Source organism: Haemaphysalis longicornis, unplaced genomic scaffold (assembly GCF_048455015.1).
Source record: "Haemaphysalis longicornis isolate Haplotype H1 unplaced genomic scaffold, Haemaphysalis longicornis Haplotype H1 scaffold_4, whole genome shotgun sequence".
NCBI lineage: Eukaryota > Metazoa > Arthropoda > Arachnida > Ixodida > Ixodidae > Haemaphysalis > Haemaphysalis longicornis.
Window position 1 is genome coordinate 183,784,659 of NW_027526361.1, and position 21,744 is coordinate 183,806,402.

A 21,744-nucleotide genomic window follows, 5' to 3' on the forward strand; every position below is an offset into this window, starting at 1 on the left:
GAAGAAAGAAGGGCGAGTATTGTCATGGGGACCTTCTTGAGACGAGAGCACGGAAAGAGCATTGTGGGAGAATCCTCACACCCCCTTTCCACACACTTCTCTCACTCACAACCTTTGCAGCATCACCAACAAGAGCGGGAAAAAGTAGAATCCCAGCGATGGTCGCACACATGCCGCCGAATTTAAAACCGCGTTGCAAAACCGCCCCGCATTTTGCGCTTGTCCCACGACAGCACCAGGAGTAACAACAGCACGGAGGCTTCTCAGGCATTGCACGTCGTTCGAGCGTATCGCAGTAATTACGCGTAGCGATGGAAGTGCCGTACAACAACACCAGGCATGCTCCTCCCACATACTACACCTGCAAATCCCAGCCTCATTCGATCTAGGATGAAAGACATCTGGCGGCCGGGGTCCCCCGACGCGGTCGGCATTTTCCTCCGGCAAAAAAAGACGACGCCACTGTTCGAATGCGAGCGGCGCGACTGACGACTGCCGCGCGAACTGCCATTAGGCTGCAGCCTGTGAGCTGAACTTTGACCTAAGGCTTTTCAAAAAGATGCTATTAAGCGCAGGCAGAGGAAAAAGAAGACAGATTCGACAAAATGCGGCTCGCCGTAGTTGGCTGTGCGCACAATGGAAGGGAAAAAAAAGAAAAGTCATCGCGTGCACGCACACACAAAAACGTCTCGTCTTTTCTGTTGCAGCGGCCTTGAGTACACTGAGCTGCAAATTTTGTAGACTCCAGTCAAAGAGTGCTGCATTCACCCTTCAAACACCCTTCTACAGCTGAAATTCCTGCACTGATTTGAGTGTTTTGGGAGATGGAAGAATTCTTCCCGAGAATGGGTAAGTTAATGAATGAAAAGGGTTCTGCGAAACCCTTCGTAGGGACAGACAAAAACACACCCAGGAGTCCAGAATTACAAAAGCAATAAAATAAAAGTAATCACAGAAACTTCACTCGCGCGGCACACATTAGAACTTACCTAATAATTATCTCCCACGACATGTAGCAAATACGCACATTTTAAGATGCCGTAGCTCGAATTTTCAGTGGGTTTAACAAGTTGCAAGCACGTTTTCATTTTTTCTTGCATGAGCATCGCTCACAATTTACGTGCATCCAATTCGCCAATTTCTATTTGGCTGCAACATCAATACATCCACGCATGATTCACATGTACTCCACTAAAAGACAATGCCTTCTCCCGTGAGACGCTCACAGTCAATTCACAGCTCCCAATTTGTTTACGACGTCAACACACCAACCCACAAACCGTCAGAGGCTAATGGCCGATGCATGCATTGCCACTGATAGCGATTCGAACACATACCAACGCTTCAACAACTCAACGAGAAGTGATGCTCTCTTGCATTGTCCAACCTCATAGGGTGGGTGGGCGTATTTGCCCCTGTAGCATTTTCTACCCGCTAACATTTTTCCCTTTTCTTTTAAACAAATTAATGCAAGTGCTTCGAAACGGCAGTATTGTGTGTTTCGCTGAATTTCGGCAGCAGACTGACTTCGCCGAAGATTAATTGGCGCAATCGATGATTTGTTTCGCAAACCTAATACGAATGGCAAACATGTTCGATTAATTGAGCAATGCTGGAAATCGAGTCCAAGAAAGCCCCTACATATGCTGCTAGACTGCCTCTGCAAACACGTCCAAATTGTCGGGCCGTACTGAAAACTGATCGGTGACTGCGCAGTTGATGATGACAGCCTCGCCAATGGTTATCCCGAACCACGACAACGTTGCCAACCTTTCAGAAGCAGATCCCGCTTCCCATCACTGACTTTTATCTTAAGGGGGGACACTGGTCATAGAACAACTTCTTTTAATTTTCAAGTAAACTCTGTGAAACTTGCCAGCCTTGCTTATCTTTTCCCACTGATTTCAAATATGGCATTATTTTTTCAGTTGGTCAATTAGTTCCCAAGATAATTGAGATAATTAGCCATTTTTGGTCAAAATATACGCAAAACAGTATTCGTCATGAAACTGTAATAAAGATTTTCCAATACTATGAACTTTGGTGAGTGCAGTAATCGAAGCAGTTTTTTGATGCATCGTTTGGAACTAATTTTAAACCTCATTAATTAAGCTTCCGTGTTTGAAATGGCCATCCAAAATGGTTCCTTGCCACTGGTGCCGCCAAAGTTTAATGGGCTGTAAAATTAGTTCCAAGCGATGCATCAAGAAACTCCTTCGATTATTGCATTCACCAGGGTTAATAGTATTGGCAAATGTAAAGATTAGTTTTATGACCAACACTGTTTTGTCTATTGCTTGACTAAAAATGTCTGATTATCTCTCATTATCTCAAAAGCTAATTGGCTAACTGAAAATATAATGGCATATTTGGAATCAGTTGGAAAAAACAGCAAGACTGACATGTTTCACGAAGTTTACTTGAAAATTAAAAGAAGTTGTTTTAAGACCAGTGTGCCCCCTTAAATGACTTGTTTCGCCCGAGAACATATTTACGAATAACAAACCCTCGGGTAGAAAATGACAAACGAGACGGCAGTTATCCCTGCCCAACACAACTTTTTTGACATTTCAAGTCCCGGAAGCGCCACCACCGTGGTGCTAGTTATCAAGAATGGGACTGAGAAAACAGTCATGCAAGCTTGTGAACGTCCATGCAATGTATAACCTGTCAGAAATTACCAGGGAGCTCCCATCACTGCGAGAATGCACAGCCTTGTCTAAAAAAAAAAAAAAAAAAAAACGGGGGGCAATGACGGAAATTTATTTAGGGGGCAATGACGGAAACTTATTTATTTATTTATTTATTTATTATTTATCGGCTCCTCAAAGGCCTTTACTTGGGGCATTCATTAAGGGTTGGGCGTAAATACGGCATATGGTACATGACGATGTCAGAAAACATCATGGGTGTGCTTCAATAGTCCGCTTAAAACACTGCGAATCGATGATAATGGCAGTTTCAGAAGGAGAGTCATTCTACTCACGAGCAGTGCGCAGAAAAAACAATTGCTGAAAAAAAGCGGTGCGGGAGGCATGCTCAGGATGCAGTGCATTAAGATGTGTGGTGAGAGAAATGCGATGGGCTCTCTTGAAGAGCTGCTTTTCTATGGGCAAAGAATGAAAAAAAAAACTGATGATAAAGACAAAGACGCGAGATTCTACGGCGTGAACCAAGAGTGGGAAGGTTAAACTGGGTTTTGAGGGCGGAAATGCTGGAACCACGGGAGCACTCGGAAATTATAAGGCTTGTTGCGCGATTCCGTACAGATTCAAGAACATGGATCAAGTTAATTTGGTAAATTCTCGCTTTCTGAGTTATGCTTCACACAAAAGAGGCGGCGCTTGTGTTTACCAAAATCCCTCCCCGCTAGCCTTACCCGCTACAAAGAACAAAGCTGTAAGGCATAGGATTGCTGCTTGTACTAGTAAAGACTTCTTAATTCTGTCTTCACTAACATAATTTATATGCTTACTTTTTGCACTACCTATGGTTTCAGCTCCGTACTTTTTCCCTTCAGAAGACAAGACTACCCAGAAGGCAGCCCTTCTTGTTTCCTCGGGGGCCCAAAAAGACAATGTACAAACTAGATTCACTGAAAAACGACTGCTCCAAACAAATAATGGAGATACTGAGGAACACGGACGAAGCAGTGGCGACTCCCCAGCCAAAGAAAATCTTGGTGTGATTGGCGGCCCCCGACCAGAGCCACTGCCGAGAAAGAAGATTCGGCGATTGTGTTGTGGAGGGGCGCCTCTACTCCCACTTCATCACACAGCTTCTCGTGCTTGTCTGGTTAATTAAACAACGTCTTCTTTTGTGGCTGGGATGAAGCTAGGTTGCCAGAGATCAGTTCTTTCAGGCTGAACAGCAGAGTTGTACTTTGTGTTCACGGACCCTCTAACCCTTCATTCCAGACAACCTCAGCCGTCCATGTAATGGGGAGCACTAAGGCAAAGAGTCCTCCCTGTGCTAACTGGACGTCCTCATTTGCGTAGCACACCGAACCAGAACTACAGGCACCACCAGCACAATCGCCCAGTCCCGCTTCTGGGTGGTGGCTGTGCTTGGGGGCTGTCGCAAGGAGCCAGAGAGAGACTGCGAGGTCCCCCTTGGAACTGGTAAGAAAGAGGCTTTAGCTACAGCGTGTTACCACTCACCAGAACGGAACTCGTGGCGAAAACATGTAGGATGCAGGACAGGCTATGATAGTGCCCGGGGACATTGGGCTAGAGAGATCGTCACTTGCGCTGCTAGTGAAAGCGGCAATCAAATGATACCTGCCGCAATGCTGAGCTTTCAGTTGATTGATTGATTGTAGGGTTTAACGTGCCGACACAACACAGGCGATGAGGCGCGCCGTAGTGGAGGGCTCCGGATTTAATTTTGACCCCCTGGGGATCTTCAACGTGCGCCGAAATCTGGTACACAGGGGCGTTTTTGCTTTTCGCCGCCATCAGAAAAAGCGGCCACTGCGGCCGGGAACCGAGCTTACAGTTCCCTCCACGGACCGGCCACAAAGGGAGCTGGTTGGCGTTGGTGCTTCAAAAGCATTGCCAAAGGTGCTCACTTCCCAATTGGTGCAAGAGTCAAGTCCCACCTATACGGCAAACGTTGATTGGTGCGTTGCATGCTAGTCTGATTTGCAGGTGCCCGAGATGCCTGGAAAGAGGTGCCCCTGACCTCCTCAACAAGGCTTTAAGAAATGCATGCTGGCCTTTCCCTGTCCTTTTCTGACCCTCACCAAAGGCGTTTATTTCAATTGGCCCTTTGAGCTAGCGCACATTTGGAACCCTCTTGGCAGCTGACCTGCAGACAAGCTAAACAGGGCCACACAAACAGTGCCATACCAAGACCCCCTCCCCCAAAAAAGTAGTGATGTTAGACTTACAGGCTAATCTCCACTCTTCTCTCCCTGGATAGAGTTCTGAAAAAACTGGTTGAGACAAGACTTGCTAAGCATTAGTAAATAAGGGCTAGCCAAGATGAAAACAAAAGCGCCATACCAGTTCTTACATGAACAAGAGCCAAGCACGGCAGCTCCAGAGTTTTCTCCATTTCTTAATTACCATTATTTCAAGGAACACTCAATACTACTGTATTGTACCCCTTCAAGGCTTCAAGCGGGCCTATGCACTAATGCTGCTGAAACTAAGATCAACATACATTCATCGAATGGCCCACAAACATGTGCGCTTAGACATCACGACACCCAAAGTGCAAAAAATATTGCTTGGCACTGCACCGCAGACGAATGCTTAGAGTGTTACAGAGTGCAGGTCTCAAAGTTGAAATTATGCTTAAAGAATCATGCTTAAAGTAGCACTTAAAGAAGCACGATGGCCTCTGCAAACATACGTTTGAGCTGTACCAGTATGGCTCTCGTATCGGCATGACAAAATGTGGCAGTGCCCACTGCAATGATTAGGATGAATTTTATTGCACAACAAATACTACGAAAGAAATGCGTATTTTGAAAATTCAAGCTAAAAATAGGTTCTACCAACTTCAGCCACATCCTAAATGCTATGAACTATGCCTATTAACGCGCACTTACACTCTGCTGCGAGGAAAAAAATGCTGCCTGAACACATCTACACAGCACTTTTAGGCAGCACAACAACTTTCCATGCAAAGTGGTTCTTCACACTGTTATCAAAAGCTCTGTTAACAGAGGGTTGAAAGAAGCGAGAAAAAGCTTCGCTGGTTTGCGAAGAAAACAACCACGAAGTGAAAACTAAAAATACGACGCAGGATTGTTCTTTTTTGTTTTGTCTTTCCCTGAAAATAAAGTGCATTGCAGCCAATTCGTTAACTCACCCTTCATTAACTCGACTAATTAGGCCAACTTTCACCCGACCCACGTGTGCCCGGTTACCAAGAGCAGACTCTGTTAGCTTGCTTCACCTGAGTCAATCGCTTCAAATCAGTGCAGGAGCTACGCTGGAGCAACGCCGCCTGTATTAACATTGCCTGACGCGTCGCGCGCTTTTCAATGGGAAGGGTAGGGACGCTTAGTTCAGGCACTGATCCGCTATGTGGCGCGTGCCGGCGGACATCTCGCCTTACGTCACTGCTCGCGAGTCGCGAACGCTGCACCCACTTCTACGACGTGTCTGTCAGCTTGCCTGTTGGGCTTCAAGGGCCGTTTCGCTTACATCTTAGCCGTGACGGGGCGCTAGTTCTGTGGCGCACTGGTGATCTCGTTCAACGTGTCGCTCGCTTCCTACTTGCTGCATTTTTCCAAAGATAAAGATGGAGGCGGACTGAAATAGTCTAAGAACATACTTATTGTCGGGTAGACATATAGCTAACAGAAAAACGATATTTTCGGATGGGGCAGCCATTATTTTACTGATATTTTTTCTTTCTGGAGTATTTAGAGAAGAAAAAATTGCGTGCACGTTTTTTGTTCAGGCGCTCACTTCTACGATTACTTTCCAATAATATCACGTGCTTGTAAACTTCAGAAAATTATAGGAAACAAAAGGATAAGCAGCTGCGATCCCGCCACGCTGTCCGGGCGCTTCTACAGTACAGTCCTCAATTTTAGAAGAACGTACCGATGCGGAGTCCGAACAGGGTGGTCAAAACAATACCTAAATGCGGAGGGGATAGAGGGGGGATGCCCCACTCAGAAAATTTCAGGGCCTGTGATCCGAGTAGATAAGCGCGCAAAGCCGGCATCAGCCTGCGGAAGCGCAAGGGATTTTGCTTCGTGACAAAGGAAGTTTTATCAGTGACAGACCAAGCCAGACAGGCATGGCGAAAAACAAGAAGGCGTAGGAGCGCCGCCTCGGGAACGCTAAACAAACTTTCCACTATTTTGCATAGTTTCCGAGAAGCGGCGCTGGCTGGCGGACACGAAAGCACGCTGGAAGGCTACGGAGCGGGGAAGGGTAGGAGAGAGCAACAGGAGAGTGGCTGTTTGGCCATTTTTCGCTCACGCGTTAGGCACTGTTTATACAGGCGGCGTTGGCTGGAGACTCCCTTTCGACACATTTTCCCGGCAAATGCTCAAGTTCAAGGTGGTTTCTTTATTACGTGCTGACAGTTGCCGCTCAACACCGTCGCTTCAACGAGCCAACAAAACACAGAAAGCTAAGGCAAGCAAAACGGAAGCACAATGCTGCATTTACGCAAGAGCGACGTGAACGGCAAGTGCTACCCTGCTATGTACTCTGCGATCGCCCTATCCGCCAGTCCGAAAAAAAGCTACACTGCCAACAAATGCACAACAACCACAACAAAAAAAAAACTAGCATTTGTTCAATGTCATTTCAAAAAAGGACAAGAACAACCACAATAGCAAGAACGGCTGAAGGGCCCAGAACCCCACAAAGGAGACATACGAAGCCCGCCTGAAACAGCCAGACAGAAATACAGAAACGCCGCGCTCATTGTCTGAACACACAAAATGAATTGCTGCTTGACAGCGATGCCGATGTCGAAACGCTTTCGGAAAAACAAATACCCGCAGAAAAGAAAAACAAGAACAAGCAGCAGCTCCCCAGTCGTACCACAACGGCACAAGCCTGAGTCACCACCGCCCCGATTATGAGAACACTGAAGACGACGAATTCCACCCGAACGCGAGAGCGACAAGCTGGAGAAGTAAAACACAAAGCCCGCTTTGAATGGCACCGAACACATGCTTCTCCTCCGCAGGGCCGGGAGGGCACATTGGGCGCGAGAGAGACGCGCACGGTGCAATTGTTGCAGATGTGCCCTTCCGTAGTAGACGACACGGTTTGAGCGGCGTAAGACGAAGAAGGAGACAAGAAGGGGGAATGAAGGAAAAGAAAGCTTAAATGCGGTGCAATGCGGCTGCGGTTCGATTGTCACGCCGACAATAACAGCGCTTGCCGCAGCTGCGAGCTCAGCCCGTGACCTTTTCTTCCTCGAAAAACAGGGAGGCAACAAAAAAAGAAACGCAATGCAACGACAAATAGCATTTACTACGCGCACGAGAAGACCCAGGAAGAAGCACAAACGTCTTAGCCTCTTCAAGGGCAGCGGTAGACCGAAAAATGGGGGGGAAAAAAAAGGTACAACCGGTAAACTTCCCGGAGGAAATTGTGCCGACGCATTCCCAAAGAAATAACCCAATCAGATATCGCTCAATGCGGGTACAACGCGACGTTAAAAAATTTCCCACCCAGCAAAGCCAGTGATGCATGGGATAAACCCCTTGATTGGATGTGCAGTTAGACATCTGCTCCACTGAGCATTTTAAATTTACCTCATCGCTTCTTGGTCCACCAGAGCGCACGTTCAGAAATCCGCATAGCCAACGGTACCAGATTACGTGTGGACGGGCGTTCAAAGCCCACTACAGAATAATTCCGGACTACATCTGCCTACTACCTATTCCACGTATGCCTGGTTGACATAACAAGGTTATGTGCAAGATCGAAAGGAGCAACTAATGGAAAGATCATGGCCGATCATAGGGACGATGACAGAGCCAGAGCCAAATTATGCGGGGAGCCTACAGCTCACGCTGCAATGGCATGCCCAACGTATGCGCAGTATCGTCAATAGAGGGCTTGCATTGCCTTGGTACCTAGAGAAATCGAGTTTCCCAGGAATAAATAAATAAATTTGACGCATGCGCACAGTGGTTGGCACAAGTGGCGGCCCACGTGTATCTTCCTGGTTCTGTTAAAAAAATAAACTTGGTTCTCGCTTCCCTAGTTCTGTGTTTATCCACTGTACATTAAAAGCGCACCTCTTTCGAGTGTGCTCGCCCAAGGAAACATCGTAACAGTACCCAGGTGTGAAACAGGTAGGAAAACGTTTATCACCCTCCACTATGATGAGCAGCACGGAGCCACGTGTAGAGAGAGTACCGGCACTAGGAGCAGGCACTGCAATGCGGACATTCTGATACAGCTTTCGAACAGGAGCTTTGATGCAGCAACTGAGGTGACAATTGCACGGTTATTCTAGGGTCACTCCAACTTCCAGCCTTGACACAGACTAGTTGCTTTTGCTTCGTTTTTTACTGCAAAGCAGTACATGTCTAACCCCGCAGTTCTCATTCTGGTGAAGCGAATTTACTCGGCGCCGCAGCGGCGCTTCTCCCCACCCCCACTGACAGCTCTGTTACAACTGCTATTCCTCTCGCCACCACCGACGCCTCTTCCACAAGCTGCGAAATTGGCTGATAACGTCGGTAGTGCCCTTATCAGGCGTTACCAGAGGAACTTGCCCGCTTTGAAGGCCGAGGTGAGCCCATATTTCTCTTTCGGCACGAAAAGCTTTCCACGCGACATTTTCGCGAGCGTATTTCACGCCTAAGCACGCGCCCATCACCAGTTGTCGGTTATTGCGTGCACTGGTTGGGGGTGGGAACATGGGGGGCAAGTATGCACAGCTAGTCTTTATGCCGCTGCCAATGACAAGCGCGTTGCGCTGGCGGGAAGTTTAAACGTGCAGGTCTCGCGGCTCAATGCGACCTGCCAACTGTCCTCGATGGTCGAGCAGTTTGGGTTTGGGTTGGTGTGTTACACAGACAGTGAGAATGCGGGACGGACAGCCACATGTTTGTCCCCTCGAATAAAGCTCGAGTCCTTCCAGGTTTTAACTCCCAGTGGATAGACACGTGTCGTTCACTTGGATGAAGAACAGTGGGAATCGAAGGAGCTTCTGCGGGAACAGAAGCTCGAGTGGGTGCGAAAACAATAGCACTTTCGGACAAGGGCAGGAACGGAGCGACACCACAAAGCGCTACTTTCAACTCTCAAGTTGAAACTAGTGCTCCGTGGTGTCGCTCCTTTCTTGCCCTTGACCGCACGTGCCAAGAATTTTTCGTGGCACACGGTGCGACGGGAAAAAAAGACAATTTATCGAGAGGTGCATGTGCTGGTGCGAGTCTGAACTGCCCTCCCGCGTTATCAACACCAGGCTGCCTCAGTTGCGATGGCGCAGACACCAGTGCAGAACATGGCAGTGTTCTTGCGAATGAAAAATTTTAATTTTATCAAGAAAGGACAGTCACCTCGATGCTTCTGATTCGAAATAACTTGCAGTTAACTGGCTTCCAGCTTCAAATTACCGAGAAATTTCTTCCCCTGGATTCCATGCAAAACTGGCGGGACCAGCACATCAGTTTCAATTAACCGAAAATTCCAATACTTTGAATTCTCGAGTCAAGTGTATAATATAGGACCTGTCAGCCTGTGCCATACGGGACCTATCAGGATGTTGCATGAATGAAAGGCTTGAGGGGCACAGCAATCTAATGGCCTCCTCGATTTACCAGTCCTGGACGGTGTTCGGACCAGAAGTCCCATAGGAATACATGGGGAAATCGAGCGCCAGATTGCGTCCCAGGCAGTTCGCGGACGATCAGGGACCGACAATCAAGGAGGCCCTATGCTAGCATGTATTGGCACCTGGCCACTTGGCTGCTCACAGCGCTACGTGTGGTTGCTGGGAAGAATTTCAAAATTTTCAAACTCCGCGGGTTTAAAGTGGTGAAACTACACCGCAGTGGACGGCTCCGGATTACTCTCGACCACCCGGGGTCCTTCAACATGTGCTGAAATCTTGACACAGGCATTTTCGACTTTCACTTCCCTCTCAAAAGCAGCCATCGCAGCCGGGATCGAACCCACGTCCTTGGGCTCAGCCGGACAACACCTTAGCCACTGAGCTGGGCAGAATTTCAGCACACTACGCTTCTGTTTAGGTCTCCTGGTACGTTCAGTCGTGAAATGTGGGAACAAAAAAGACTGTATTAGTGTGCCATCAATTACACAGTCGACAGCTGAGATGATGCAACTAGATAGCTCATAGGTCATTGTACACGCAATATTGTTGAGCTGGAATGTTTTTTTACCCTTTCCTGTCATGCGCACCTGAATGTTTTCATACGAGCTCTGTCATTGTTATTGAAGTTTTAGGACACCTAGGCACTCGTTACAATGTGGTGAATGTGGAAGCGTTGGTTTTGCATTGTGGGACAGACACGTTGGTATTGCGTGCGTCACCGTGTTTTCATACCGGCTGTTGATGTAAACAGTGAGAACCCAACTACACTGATAAAAATTGCACAACCCTTGTTGCGCGGAAGGCAGTGCATTCACTCTATTCACAGTAATGACGACGAGGTGCCTATATTCCGGTGGCAAGTGTCTCGTAACACGCATGCGTTCTGTCACTATCATCGTCATCACAAATTTTTCCTTTTGTTCTCTTTCCTTTCAGTTGCTATGAATGAGAGGCTCGGCCCATCCCTGTTGTGCGTCCTACGTATTCGTTGTGTTAGCAAAAACATGCCGCAGACCTTTCTCAAGGTTCGCCTCTACTCAGCTAGAATCATCAAGCTCTGGTGGTTCAGGGGCTCCCTGTTTCTCTCGCATTCGAAAGGACCTTGCTTCAAATCCCACTCAGCATAAAATTAACCCAATTTTCCTTTCTACTCAGTCGCTTACTCCATTCATAACGAGCTTCCCTGCAAAATGTGGGGTCATTTTGAGCATTCTTGGAACCGTTTTTTCGTCCTTTGAGCGGTCGGCCGATACGTGCGCAACGAACGCCGGATTTTCAACCGACACGTTTCGACCAACACACGCACAACCAGCATTAAAAACCAGTTCGCAGCATGCACTACAGTCGTCCTGTGGCTAACATTCCTGTCCGTGTTAGCATAGCGCCATCGATGCTTCAAGTTTGGAGCCAACTAGCCCACTTCCAAGACCTGGTTGCCTAATGGGGCACTGTCTGGTTATCGTGTGGCTGCAATGAAGAACCAAGCAATCCTTCAAGTCCTCATTTCACAAATTAGATGTCCTTTCCAGTAAATACCAGAGCCATCCGGTTATTAATGCAGGCAAGATGGAGCTTACAGACTAACTGGAATTCCTTGAAGTGCGAGTGCACTGCGTACTCACACTCTGTGGCTGCTTATACTTGGGAACAAGTTAAGAACGGCAATCGCTCAGGTATGGTATCGCTCTGCCTAAGCGACGGACTCGGATGTCAATGGGTGTGCGCATTTTGAAAAGACATTGCTATGAATGAGTGATAATGTTTGCCTTTTCTTAGGTAGCTTGTTTGTCGATGCTGCAGTAGTTTGTAAGCATACAGTCTCAAAAAAAAAAAAAAACTGCCCTGTATTTTTTTAACACGCGTACCATGCGCTGACCCCCATGTTAACACACTGGATGCAAGGGTCACAGAAACATTTTGTAAACGCATCGAACACACACCCCACAACAAGACATTACTCTTCAGCATGATGCAAGGCGTGAAATCCCTCATCAGTACACACAGTAATTAGTGCCAGCAATGCTGTTCTGTGTTTCTTCTCACGAGTTTGGAAGTGATAACAGCCAGCTCATCTCTGGAGGTTTTGCATAACGACACATACATGTCAGCAGCTAGAAAAAAACAACAAAACAAAAACCCACGGAAATAATACCATAGCTCACATAACTCCAGCTAACATCTACTGCTAAAACCAATGCAACCGTTACTGCTTCATTAGGCTTAGGCACAAAGTGTTTAGCATAATGCCCTCATGTGAGATCTTTCCCAATATGTGTGCTACTTCTGGTAATACTAATAAAAAAGCATATGCACTATGTGGTTCCGATTGTCCGCATGTTATGAATCGCACGCACACCTCACATAGACACAAGTAGCATTCTTTTTGCTTAAGTAGGACATTGGGGAAAGCACCCTATGGGAACATCCCTGATTATGTGGCACACGTGTCTTGTGGGCACAGCCAAGCTAAGTACCCAGCTCTCGTAGAGAAACAAATTTGCAGCATGCCCCTTGTATAGCCACGCCGCATCTAGGGGTCAGCCAAACCTGTTCTGCCCACCTGGAAGTGCCCTGTTCCCAGTTTCCTCCTTCAGACCCTTCTGCCCCCGTCCCTCAATGTGCACTTTGTGAGGTGTGTAGCGCACCTGGTGCCCATTCCGAGCATCACGAAAGCTGTGGAACCTCCCGGGCCCCATTCACCACCCTCATCCACGTCTCCGCCTTCCCATTTGGTCGGGTTGACCTGAGCTTCCTCAAGGTTCGTACAGGCTTGAAAAGCAAAAATTCAAGGGTTTTCAAGGACCAGAAAACACATTTTCAAGGTCCCCATCTAACGTTTTATACGGGATTATTTATTACTTTTCCAACACAATGCAAAAGTTTTTTATTGCACAATACCTAAGCACATTAGTGCACAATTAGATAGTTGCTAACGGGTTCGTAAACGGTTCCCCAGCTTTATTTTTTAAGTGCGAATGCACTTTATAAGCGACCCTGAATTCCGTTGACCGCCGTCCGTCCACATAGCAACAGATGCGGGTGCGCGCGCTCCTCGTCTTCCTTGGCAACGAGGGGAGATGGCACATACCCACATGGGGGATTGGCCAGGAATCTCCTCGTCTTCCTTGGCAACGGGGGGAGATGGGCGCGCGCTGCCTGGCCGCTGATATGGCACATACCCACGTGGGGGATTGGCCAGGAATCGGGCGTGAGAAGGGCTAATGCACCCGCTTAAAGGAGTACTGACACGAAATTTCAAAGCTGAGATCCGCTCTAGCAATCAAGTACAACGACAACACAAATAGGTGTCTGTGCATGGCACATACCCACGTGGGGGATTGGCCAGGAATCGGGCGTGAGAAGGGCTACTGCACCCGCTTAAAGGAGTACTGACACGAAATTTCAAAGCTGAGATCCGCTCTAGCAATCAAGTACAACGACAACACAAATAGGTGTCTGTGAATAAATGCATCTTTCTTTCTTTGTAGTTGTGTGTGTGTGTGTGTGATCTCTCTTTCGCGAACATTACCAAACCGCGCAAATTCAACTCGTGCATTCGCACTTTCACATTCTTCCCCTCGGGGAAATTTTTTATTTCATGGCTGGTATTTAGAGGTTTTTCTTTTTCCTTTGTGTTTGCTGAGGCTGTTTGATTTTAAAACTTAGTTAATGTTGCCTGCATCTCCTCCTTTGTGAGCAAGAGTATCAGCTAAAATTAAATCCGCAAGTGTTGCTGCAAGGCAGGATGAACAATGTACACGTCCACCATTTGCACGAAAAAGCAAACGCAGATGGAGCGTATGAGGCACAGGAAACATTTAAGGAGTATGCGTCCACAGACTATATGGAAGATGCAAGATAGAGAACAGAAGCTGGCTTTCACTGGATTGTATCGTGACATGGATTGGATTGACAAGTGTCTGCTCCCACCAAACTTGTAATTTCACGCAATACACTGAAACTTGATTGTTATGATGTTTCTTTACATTTGTTAGCACCTAAAATCCACGACAAACACTTTGAATTCTTGTGAAAAGACAGGTCCATTGATTCTCTCCGAAAAAATCAAGGGTTTTCAAGGACCATTTAAAAATTCCAGGACTTTCCAGGCCTTAAAATTGACACTTCTAAATTCAAGGGTTTTCAAGGTTTTCAAGGACCTGTGCGAACCCTGTTCCTTCGCAGTAAGAGCCGCAGGTAGACGCCCCCCCAGGACTCACCGCTCCCAGGGGCGTCCACGGCCGGATCGTCCTTGTGTGCCTCGCCATTGGCGGCCACCACGGGCATCACGGGGAGCAGGTGCGCCGGGCTGGGGTGCTGCTGCTGCTGGGGGGGCGTCTGCAGCACCACGGCCACCTGGCCATTGATGCCGGGCAGCTCCTTGGGAGGGGCCACCTGGATGGCGCTGTAGGCGGGCATCGAGTCTCCCAGCGACCCGCGCCCTTGCTGCAAGGCCTGCTGGAGCAGCACCATCTGCGCGGACGCTGCCGGCGACTCCCCGAGGAGCAGCTGCTTGTCCGGCGGCAGCGAGTGCTGGATCACCGAGACGGGCTCCGAGGTCTTGACCACGCGCGGCCGGTGCACGACGACGGTGGTCGGCCGGAAAGCGCCTTCCGGAGAGTGGCCGTCCGGGGCCCCCCAGGCGGTGGCGTGCCGGATGGGCGCAAACAGCTCGGGGCGCTCCGACGGGCTCAACGAGGACGGCGTGGCCGACCGAGAGTTGCCCAGCGAGACCAGCATGTTGGCCGCCTCCGTCTCTTCCAGGTCGAAGCGCCCCTGCACGCGGCTCGCGCGGTCCCCGGGGCTGCCACTGATGCTCTCGCGCGACGACTCCTCCCACTCCCGCCCGCCGCCCACCACCCGCAGTGCCCCGGCCGAGAACGGCGGTTGCTGGCCAGACGACGTTGCGGCGGGCGCACTGCCCTTGCGCACGGCCGCCCCTCCGCCCCCGGACTTGCCCTTGAGGGAGAGGTGGCGCGAGCAGTAGCCCCTCCGCTGAGACTCCTTGGTGCAGCCTTCCTTGGAGCACAGGCGCCGCCACTGCTTGCCATTGAACTTCTTGCGGATGCCGTTGGGCGTGGACACGATGTCGCCTTTCTTGTACTTCTGCTGCGTAGGGGGGGTGCGTGGTGTCAGACCGCGCAGCTCGGCTGAGGAGGCCAGCCGCGAGCGCGGGGTCAGGTTGTCGCGGCAGAAGCCGAGGTGGGACGGGCTCGGGGTCGGGTCAAACTCGATGCGGCCGGTCTTGAGGTCGTCGTCCGAGGAGTCCTCGTCGCCCACGGCGCTCGGGGAGCTGCCCACGGTCAGCTTGCGGGCCCTGCCATCGGCGGACCGGTCCACTTCGCCCGCCAGGTTGACGGGCAGGAGGCGGTGGATGCCATCGGTGATGACAGAGACGCCGTGCGGCTGCAGCAGGTGCTGCTGGGGCGGCAGCGGCGGCAGGCCCTGCTCGACGAGGGGCGGCGCCAGCAGCGGCATGGGGTCGCGCTGGAACATGGGGGACACGGCCAGTTCCATGTCCTCCCACCAGGGGGGCTGCCGCAGCCGCAGCCCTGCCCGCGTCACCCACACCCCGTCGGCCACCACACCTGCGGGCCTGCGGAGGAAGCGCACGTAGTACTGCACGGGCGGGCGCGACCGAACCTCCGCGACCAGCCCCTCCGCATACACGTTGTCCTCGAGCCGCGCACACAGCTGCATGCCCACCGTCACCTGGCCCTGCGAGGGGCTGTGGTCCCCGATGACATCGAGCCGCGCCGCGTCAAAGACGTCCCGCACACGGAACAGCTCGTTCTGGTTGCTGTCGAGCTGGACAATCACGTCGCGGTCACTGGCCACGTCCCTGATCACAGCGGGCACGTACAGGTCGTTGAGCCGCACCAGGACACGGTGGCCCTTCCAGTCACGCAGGTCCACGCCCGGCATGGGCTCGGCCGTGGTGCTGCTGTTGCGGCTGCCAAAGGAGGCAACCACGTCGCCAAAGTCAAAGTCAAACTTGCGCTTCTTTGGCAACTTGCTGGCCGCCTTCTTCAGCTCATCGTCGAGTCGCGACTCTTCTTCGTCGAAGCCGGACTCGGCCGACTTCTTGCGGTAGTAGGAAGGGTCAATGTTCTGCACGACCGTGGGGCCTTCCAGGAGCAGCTTTTCCTCAGCCTTCCGCTTCAGGTCCAGCGTTCCCTGGTACGCGCTCAGGTCTCTCTCCATGGCTGCGCTCTTCGTCCTAAAATGAGGTGGCACTGCTGCTGATTCTTTGCTGGAGATTCATGGCACGGGCCATCACCTTTCTCCTAAAAGACTTGAAGGAGCACAGTCGAGTGGCCTTGAGGGATCCGGGGCTACAAACTTTGCACCCAAGCAGGTGGCCTTTCATGGTGGCTGCTCAGTTCCTGACGCTGCCATCAACTGCTAGGCGCCGAGCAGCTTTCATCTGCGTAGAAATGGAGCAGGCAATGGCTTTAAAAGTACGCCGCCTGGGGCACCTCTATGCGTTCTTGAATTCGAGTTACACATACTGCAGCATTCCACCCATACTGAAATTACCACTGTGTACATTACCTGCTTCGGCGAGTTCGTAAGGCGCACACAACCAGGGCACAAGTGAAGAAGGCACATGCAAGGCCCCACGTATGTGCCTTGTTGCACTTGTACCCTGATCGTTTGCAGCCCGCACACTACTGACAGTCTGGGCATACAATTTGCACAGAAATAAATGGTAAACGAATTCACTGGGTCCCGGAAATTTAGAAGCCCGAGAATGCGACTGCACTCATGCTCATTACGTCAATACACACTTGAAATCAAAACTACCGAAGAAGTGGGCACACAAGAAATCCGAGGGAGATTGCTAAAGTAAGAGCGGCCAAAATGAGATGTGGCAAACCCACCAATCCCAAGAAAAGATGCATAAACGCTGCAATAACGGCGCAGGCAAATGGCAAGTTTGCAAACAGCTGCAAGCATTGTAGGCACTGCGCAGAACTTGCATGAGCCGTACCTGATGGGTGGCTGCAACAAAGCTTTGCAAAACTAAACCCAGTGCATGCACTCATTCCGAGATTAATCCGCACGGCACCGTGCACGCAACGGGCATTCCGCGGTGCACTTGTGCGAGTGTGCAAATTGCGCACACAGTGCATGCATAACGTGCAGCACGCCTGAAACTCCGTTACGTAACCGGCGTTCGATCTCTGACGCATACGCATCGCGGAAGGGTTTTCAAAAGCAATGCAACGGCGTAAGATACCTGCCTACGGGATGAATGCTAGCTGACCTCCACGAGAGCGCCCGCGAGTCGAAAAAGACACCCGGCGACGGCGACGCACCAGCAGCCGCACGACGTCTGCAAGTGCACAAGACCGATGCGCTAACGCAGTGCACAATCGAATGCGTTGCACCGAATTGGCCCCTGCGGCACGCAGCGAACTAGCGGATGCAACACTTCTCGCCTTTCGCGGGCCGCACGCAAGAGCCCATCCGAGTTTCGTGGTCCGGAGGGGGGAACCAGCTCCACAGGTTAACCGTATCTCCGAGGTGTGCGCGAGGCGTTCAAAAACTACTGCTGCGCCGCTGTTTTGCCGCAACCAGCTTTTTTCACGCGCACAAAAGCGGCAAAAAATCCTCGCCGGCCGTCCACGGGGCTGGTACGGAGAAAAAACGGCCGCCGCCGCGACATTCCCCGAAGCGGCATTGTGTCTACGCTACAAGGTGTTATACAACGGGCCCATATCCGCACGCAGGCAACAAATAAAACAAGAGGCTCCAGCAGCGATAGGCAGTGCCAGCTGAGCCGACAAAACGGGCCAGCACGTCGTGCGATGACATTCGGACATTGTTTACGCTCTCCGCGTACGCGTGCAAGCGGCGAGAAAAGGCCGCAGCGACACAAAAGTTGTCGCGATGCGATATGGGCTTGTACGCTACGGGAGCGCAGGACGGGGGCACGCTCTAACAAGTCGCGAATGCACGCTTTGCGCGATGCAGCTGCAAATGCCGCCAATGCACGGTCGAGATGGATGAAGCAGTTATCGATATGCGAGCTGAAAGGGGCGCAATACGAATGCAATTAGCGCGAAATATTATGCCGTAAACAGAGCCCAAATGTCATCACGAGCAGCAACCACGCACAATGACACACGGACCGCCGCTGCATGACAATACTCGGCGCTTGCAAAACTTGCGGGGGCTTACCTTAAAGAGCGCGATTGCAGGTCAGTATCCGAGGGGGTAAGGTGCGTGTAAAACGGGGCGAAACATAATTTCTTCATTTGTGCCCAACATAACCAAGCCCTGTAAAAATGGTGAATGAGTGGTTACCTAGTACTGTGCTCGCACGCCATTGGCCCGTCCGAGTCACGTGCCACCCATAGAGCGAATTTCTGTCATCCGATTGGCGAGCCGTGCACCCACGGGTCTTTCACATTGTTTATTCTCGGAGGTCGAAAAATAACCTTAATAGGTGCAGTCGCCGCCAATGCCCCGACGGTTCATGCCAGTGCAACAAATTTCGGTGCCGACTCGCGCCGCATTGCAACGACGCGCGACCACGAACGGGGCGAGAAAAGCCCGCACGGGACTCACCTTGCAGCCTGCGGAGCGCTCGTGCCCAGGGCCTGTGCGTTTACAGCATGTGCACGCAGGAAGCGCTGACGTCACCTACTACGGCCAATGGGCGAGGAGCAATGCCATATGGGCGATATTTGGCTGCGGCAGCGGAGTAGTCTGCGTTGATGATATCATGAACTTCCTTCCAAGGGTAAAAGCAATTGCCCCTTTTCTGCTGCTGCTGTTTACTTTACTACGACGCTACGGTCGCGGTGACGTAGACGACGCCCCGCTCGCCTTCCTGTGCCGCCGTCGGCCTCCCTTGCGTCCACATGCGAAAGCTAAATTTAAACTTCACCGGACAGCACGGCAACAAAGTGGTAGGCTTGTCTAGTCGAGTGGCCCGATGCGAAAAACACCGGCCGTCGTCACAAGGTGATCCCCACTCGAAGGCGGCGGCGACATTGTTTCGCCAGCGGATTTAATTTCACCCAGTGGTTCGTCTCTTTTAGAAGCGGCCGAAACTTGAGAAATGGAACGGGATCGGACGTGTGTTTTTTTCAGCCTGGTGTAAAAGAAATTTGGGACCGAAGTTATGTGGGCGACAGCATTGGCTTTCGTAGTTGGTTTTAAAAGCGTGCATTTTGTCAGGCCTGCCGACCGCACTCGAACAATGCCGAGAAGCCTGTACACGCGTCCCCTTCGCAACAACCTTCGTCTCGGCGAGAGAACTAGCGTCGCCGTATTTATTTTTTTTTTAAGGCCAAAGTCTTTCTTGGGCTACTGAACGCACAAATTTTGCTCTGGCTGCCTGTCCCGCGATTCAGCTGCTCGGCCTAAGTGAAAGAGATACTGCACAACAGGTTTATATACCCACAGCCAAATCTGAACGTCTAGGTCCGGTGGTAATGTTCATGCTTGTCAATATTGTTGAGCTTAAAGCAAATTATTACTGTTATCTGGGGCAAGACATCAATACATAAGCGATATTCGCAGTTATTTCTTTATTAAAAAATACGTGGATGGTGAATTTAATGAAAAATATGTCCAGAAAAATACAAAAGTGGTCGCCTGTAGCGCTCAATTTCTTTTTTCGGCGGGGTATTTTAGGCGCAGTAGGGCATTTTTGTGTGATCGAGTGTAGCATCTGTTTCTCAGCCCGTGTTTGGTGGGGTTCTAAATTGATAAGCAGCAACGTCTTCCCGGGAGCTGAGTTTGTATAGCACATACATCTGTCCAACACCACAGCAGCCTGTTTTGCAGGAACCCTGGGTCATTCTGTAAAGGTGTCAGGTTAGCTCGTAAATGAACATAGCATTGTCGACGAGACCATTGGACCAAAAGCTGTGAGCTTGCCGACTGCCATGCAAATAGGGAAAGCCTCGGTTGACTTCGCATTCGCTTTTTCTCTGCAGACTAGTGCACACGTGCCAATGGCATTAAAATTAAGCGAGTAAGTGCAAGGCATGCTAGCAACTAACTGCGCAGCAAGCTGAAAGTCTTCCTCAGAATGACATCTCCTGAAGGGAGTGTTGAGACACCAGTTTTGTCTAGTTTAGGTACAGTGTCACAGACAAGGCTGTGTATCATGGCCGCTTAGGTCAATTGGGTACCGAATGTCAGTGCTGGAAGTGACAAAATTTGACCTAAATGTGCACAGATGTAACGAGATCACATTGTTGGAACCCTTGTGAAGATTACACCAAATGCACGAGGGTGAAAAACCGAGTTACATGGCTGCCTCTTATTTGAAAAGCATGTGAGATTCGTGATAGCGGCCGCTTTTCTGATGGAGGCGAAAAGCAAAAACGCCCGTGTGTACGAGACTTCGGCGCACGTTAAAGGTCCCCAGGTGGTCAAAATTAATCCGGAGCCCTCCACTACGCCGCGCCTCATCGCCAACGTTGTGTCAGCGCGTTAAACCCTTCAATCAATCAGATTTGTGATGAGTTGTGGTTCCCAAAATTTGTGTGGCTAAATTGCACAGCTAGTAATATTTCGCTTCCCTGTGCAGTGAGAGTCCAGACATTTCCAAAGATTGAGCAAGGAAGATGCACGAGATATTTTTTTCGATGCTGCCTCACAAGCTGTCATAGTTAGATAATTTAGTCTTGCAGCGTGGTTTGGTGCTATTGCAGTCACAGCTACCACAGTGGCTGAGGCGTTGTTCTGCTGAGCCCAACAACGTGGGTTTGTTGATCCTGGCCACGACAGCTGTTTTGCAAATGCAGGCGAAGAGCAAAAACGCCGTGTGTCAGAATTTTGGGGCACATTAAAGGAGCCACGAAGACAAAATATAAGTTTGTGTTATTCGAAAGATTTTGTGTTTTATAGTGCCCCCAGCGCTTGTCCGAATGCAAACAAAAATTTAAATTTTCCGGCTAAATCGTGCATTTTTGTGGTCTGCAATGATATCACAGGAACCGATCGCTCTGCAGCCGATTGGGAAGCCTTGTTTACCGTTAGTGAACCTAGATGGCGCCGCGACACCGTGGCAAGCTGTTTTCTGCCTTTGGTTTGTTTTTGACCGTATTTAAACCTGACTTGTTTTTGTTCAGGGAGAAAATAATCGTTTTGTGAAGCATAGTGCTCGCTCGACAAATATGGTCATGTAAGACACCGTTGCTTGCGTAAAAAGCTTCGCAGTCCTGTGCAGCTAAACCAAGCATAGTGCGCGCAGTACCAACAGCAGTATACGCATCGGTACTTCTATGTTTACGTGTGCTTTGGTAACTTCCACTGTTTGTCCCACCATTCCTACGTCTTTAAAAAGAATGTACCCTAAATATAAACACAAAAGCTCGTTCAGCAAGCCTACAAGCTCTGCCTAATTTGTGTTTGCTTTTGCCGCCCTCCGCCAATCGCAGAGCTGGCTGGTATGACATCATAGATTCTGTTGTGGGAAATGAGCTAGTGGGTCGCATG

General features: G+C 50.1%; 1 protein-coding gene across 8 annotated transcripts in view; it reads right to left on the bottom strand.

Annotated features, from left to right (window-relative positions):
- LOC144179555 (protein capicua homolog) overlaps positions 1-18,988 on the bottom strand; it is a 102,575-nt gene extending 83,587 nt beyond the window's left edge. For 3 of the 8 annotated variants that reach the window (XM_077707953.1, XM_077707954.1, XM_077707947.1), the window contains exons 1-2: positions 18,466-18,605; positions 14,499-16,705 (exon numbers count right to left, since the gene is read on the bottom strand). In XM_077707953.1, the coding sequence (XP_077564079.1) occupies positions 14,499-16,482 (1,984 nt within the window). In that variant the 5' untranslated portion in view covers positions 16,483-16,705; positions 18,466-18,605. Of the gene's footprint in view, positions 1-4,891; positions 4,937-14,498; positions 16,706-17,521; positions 17,644-18,465; positions 18,704-18,855 lie in introns of those variants that run through there. The other 5 variants (XM_077707950.1, XM_077707948.1, XM_077707949.1 and 2 more) reach the window with 5 other exon arrangements.
- Positions 18,989-21,744: the final 2,756 nt, after the last annotated feature.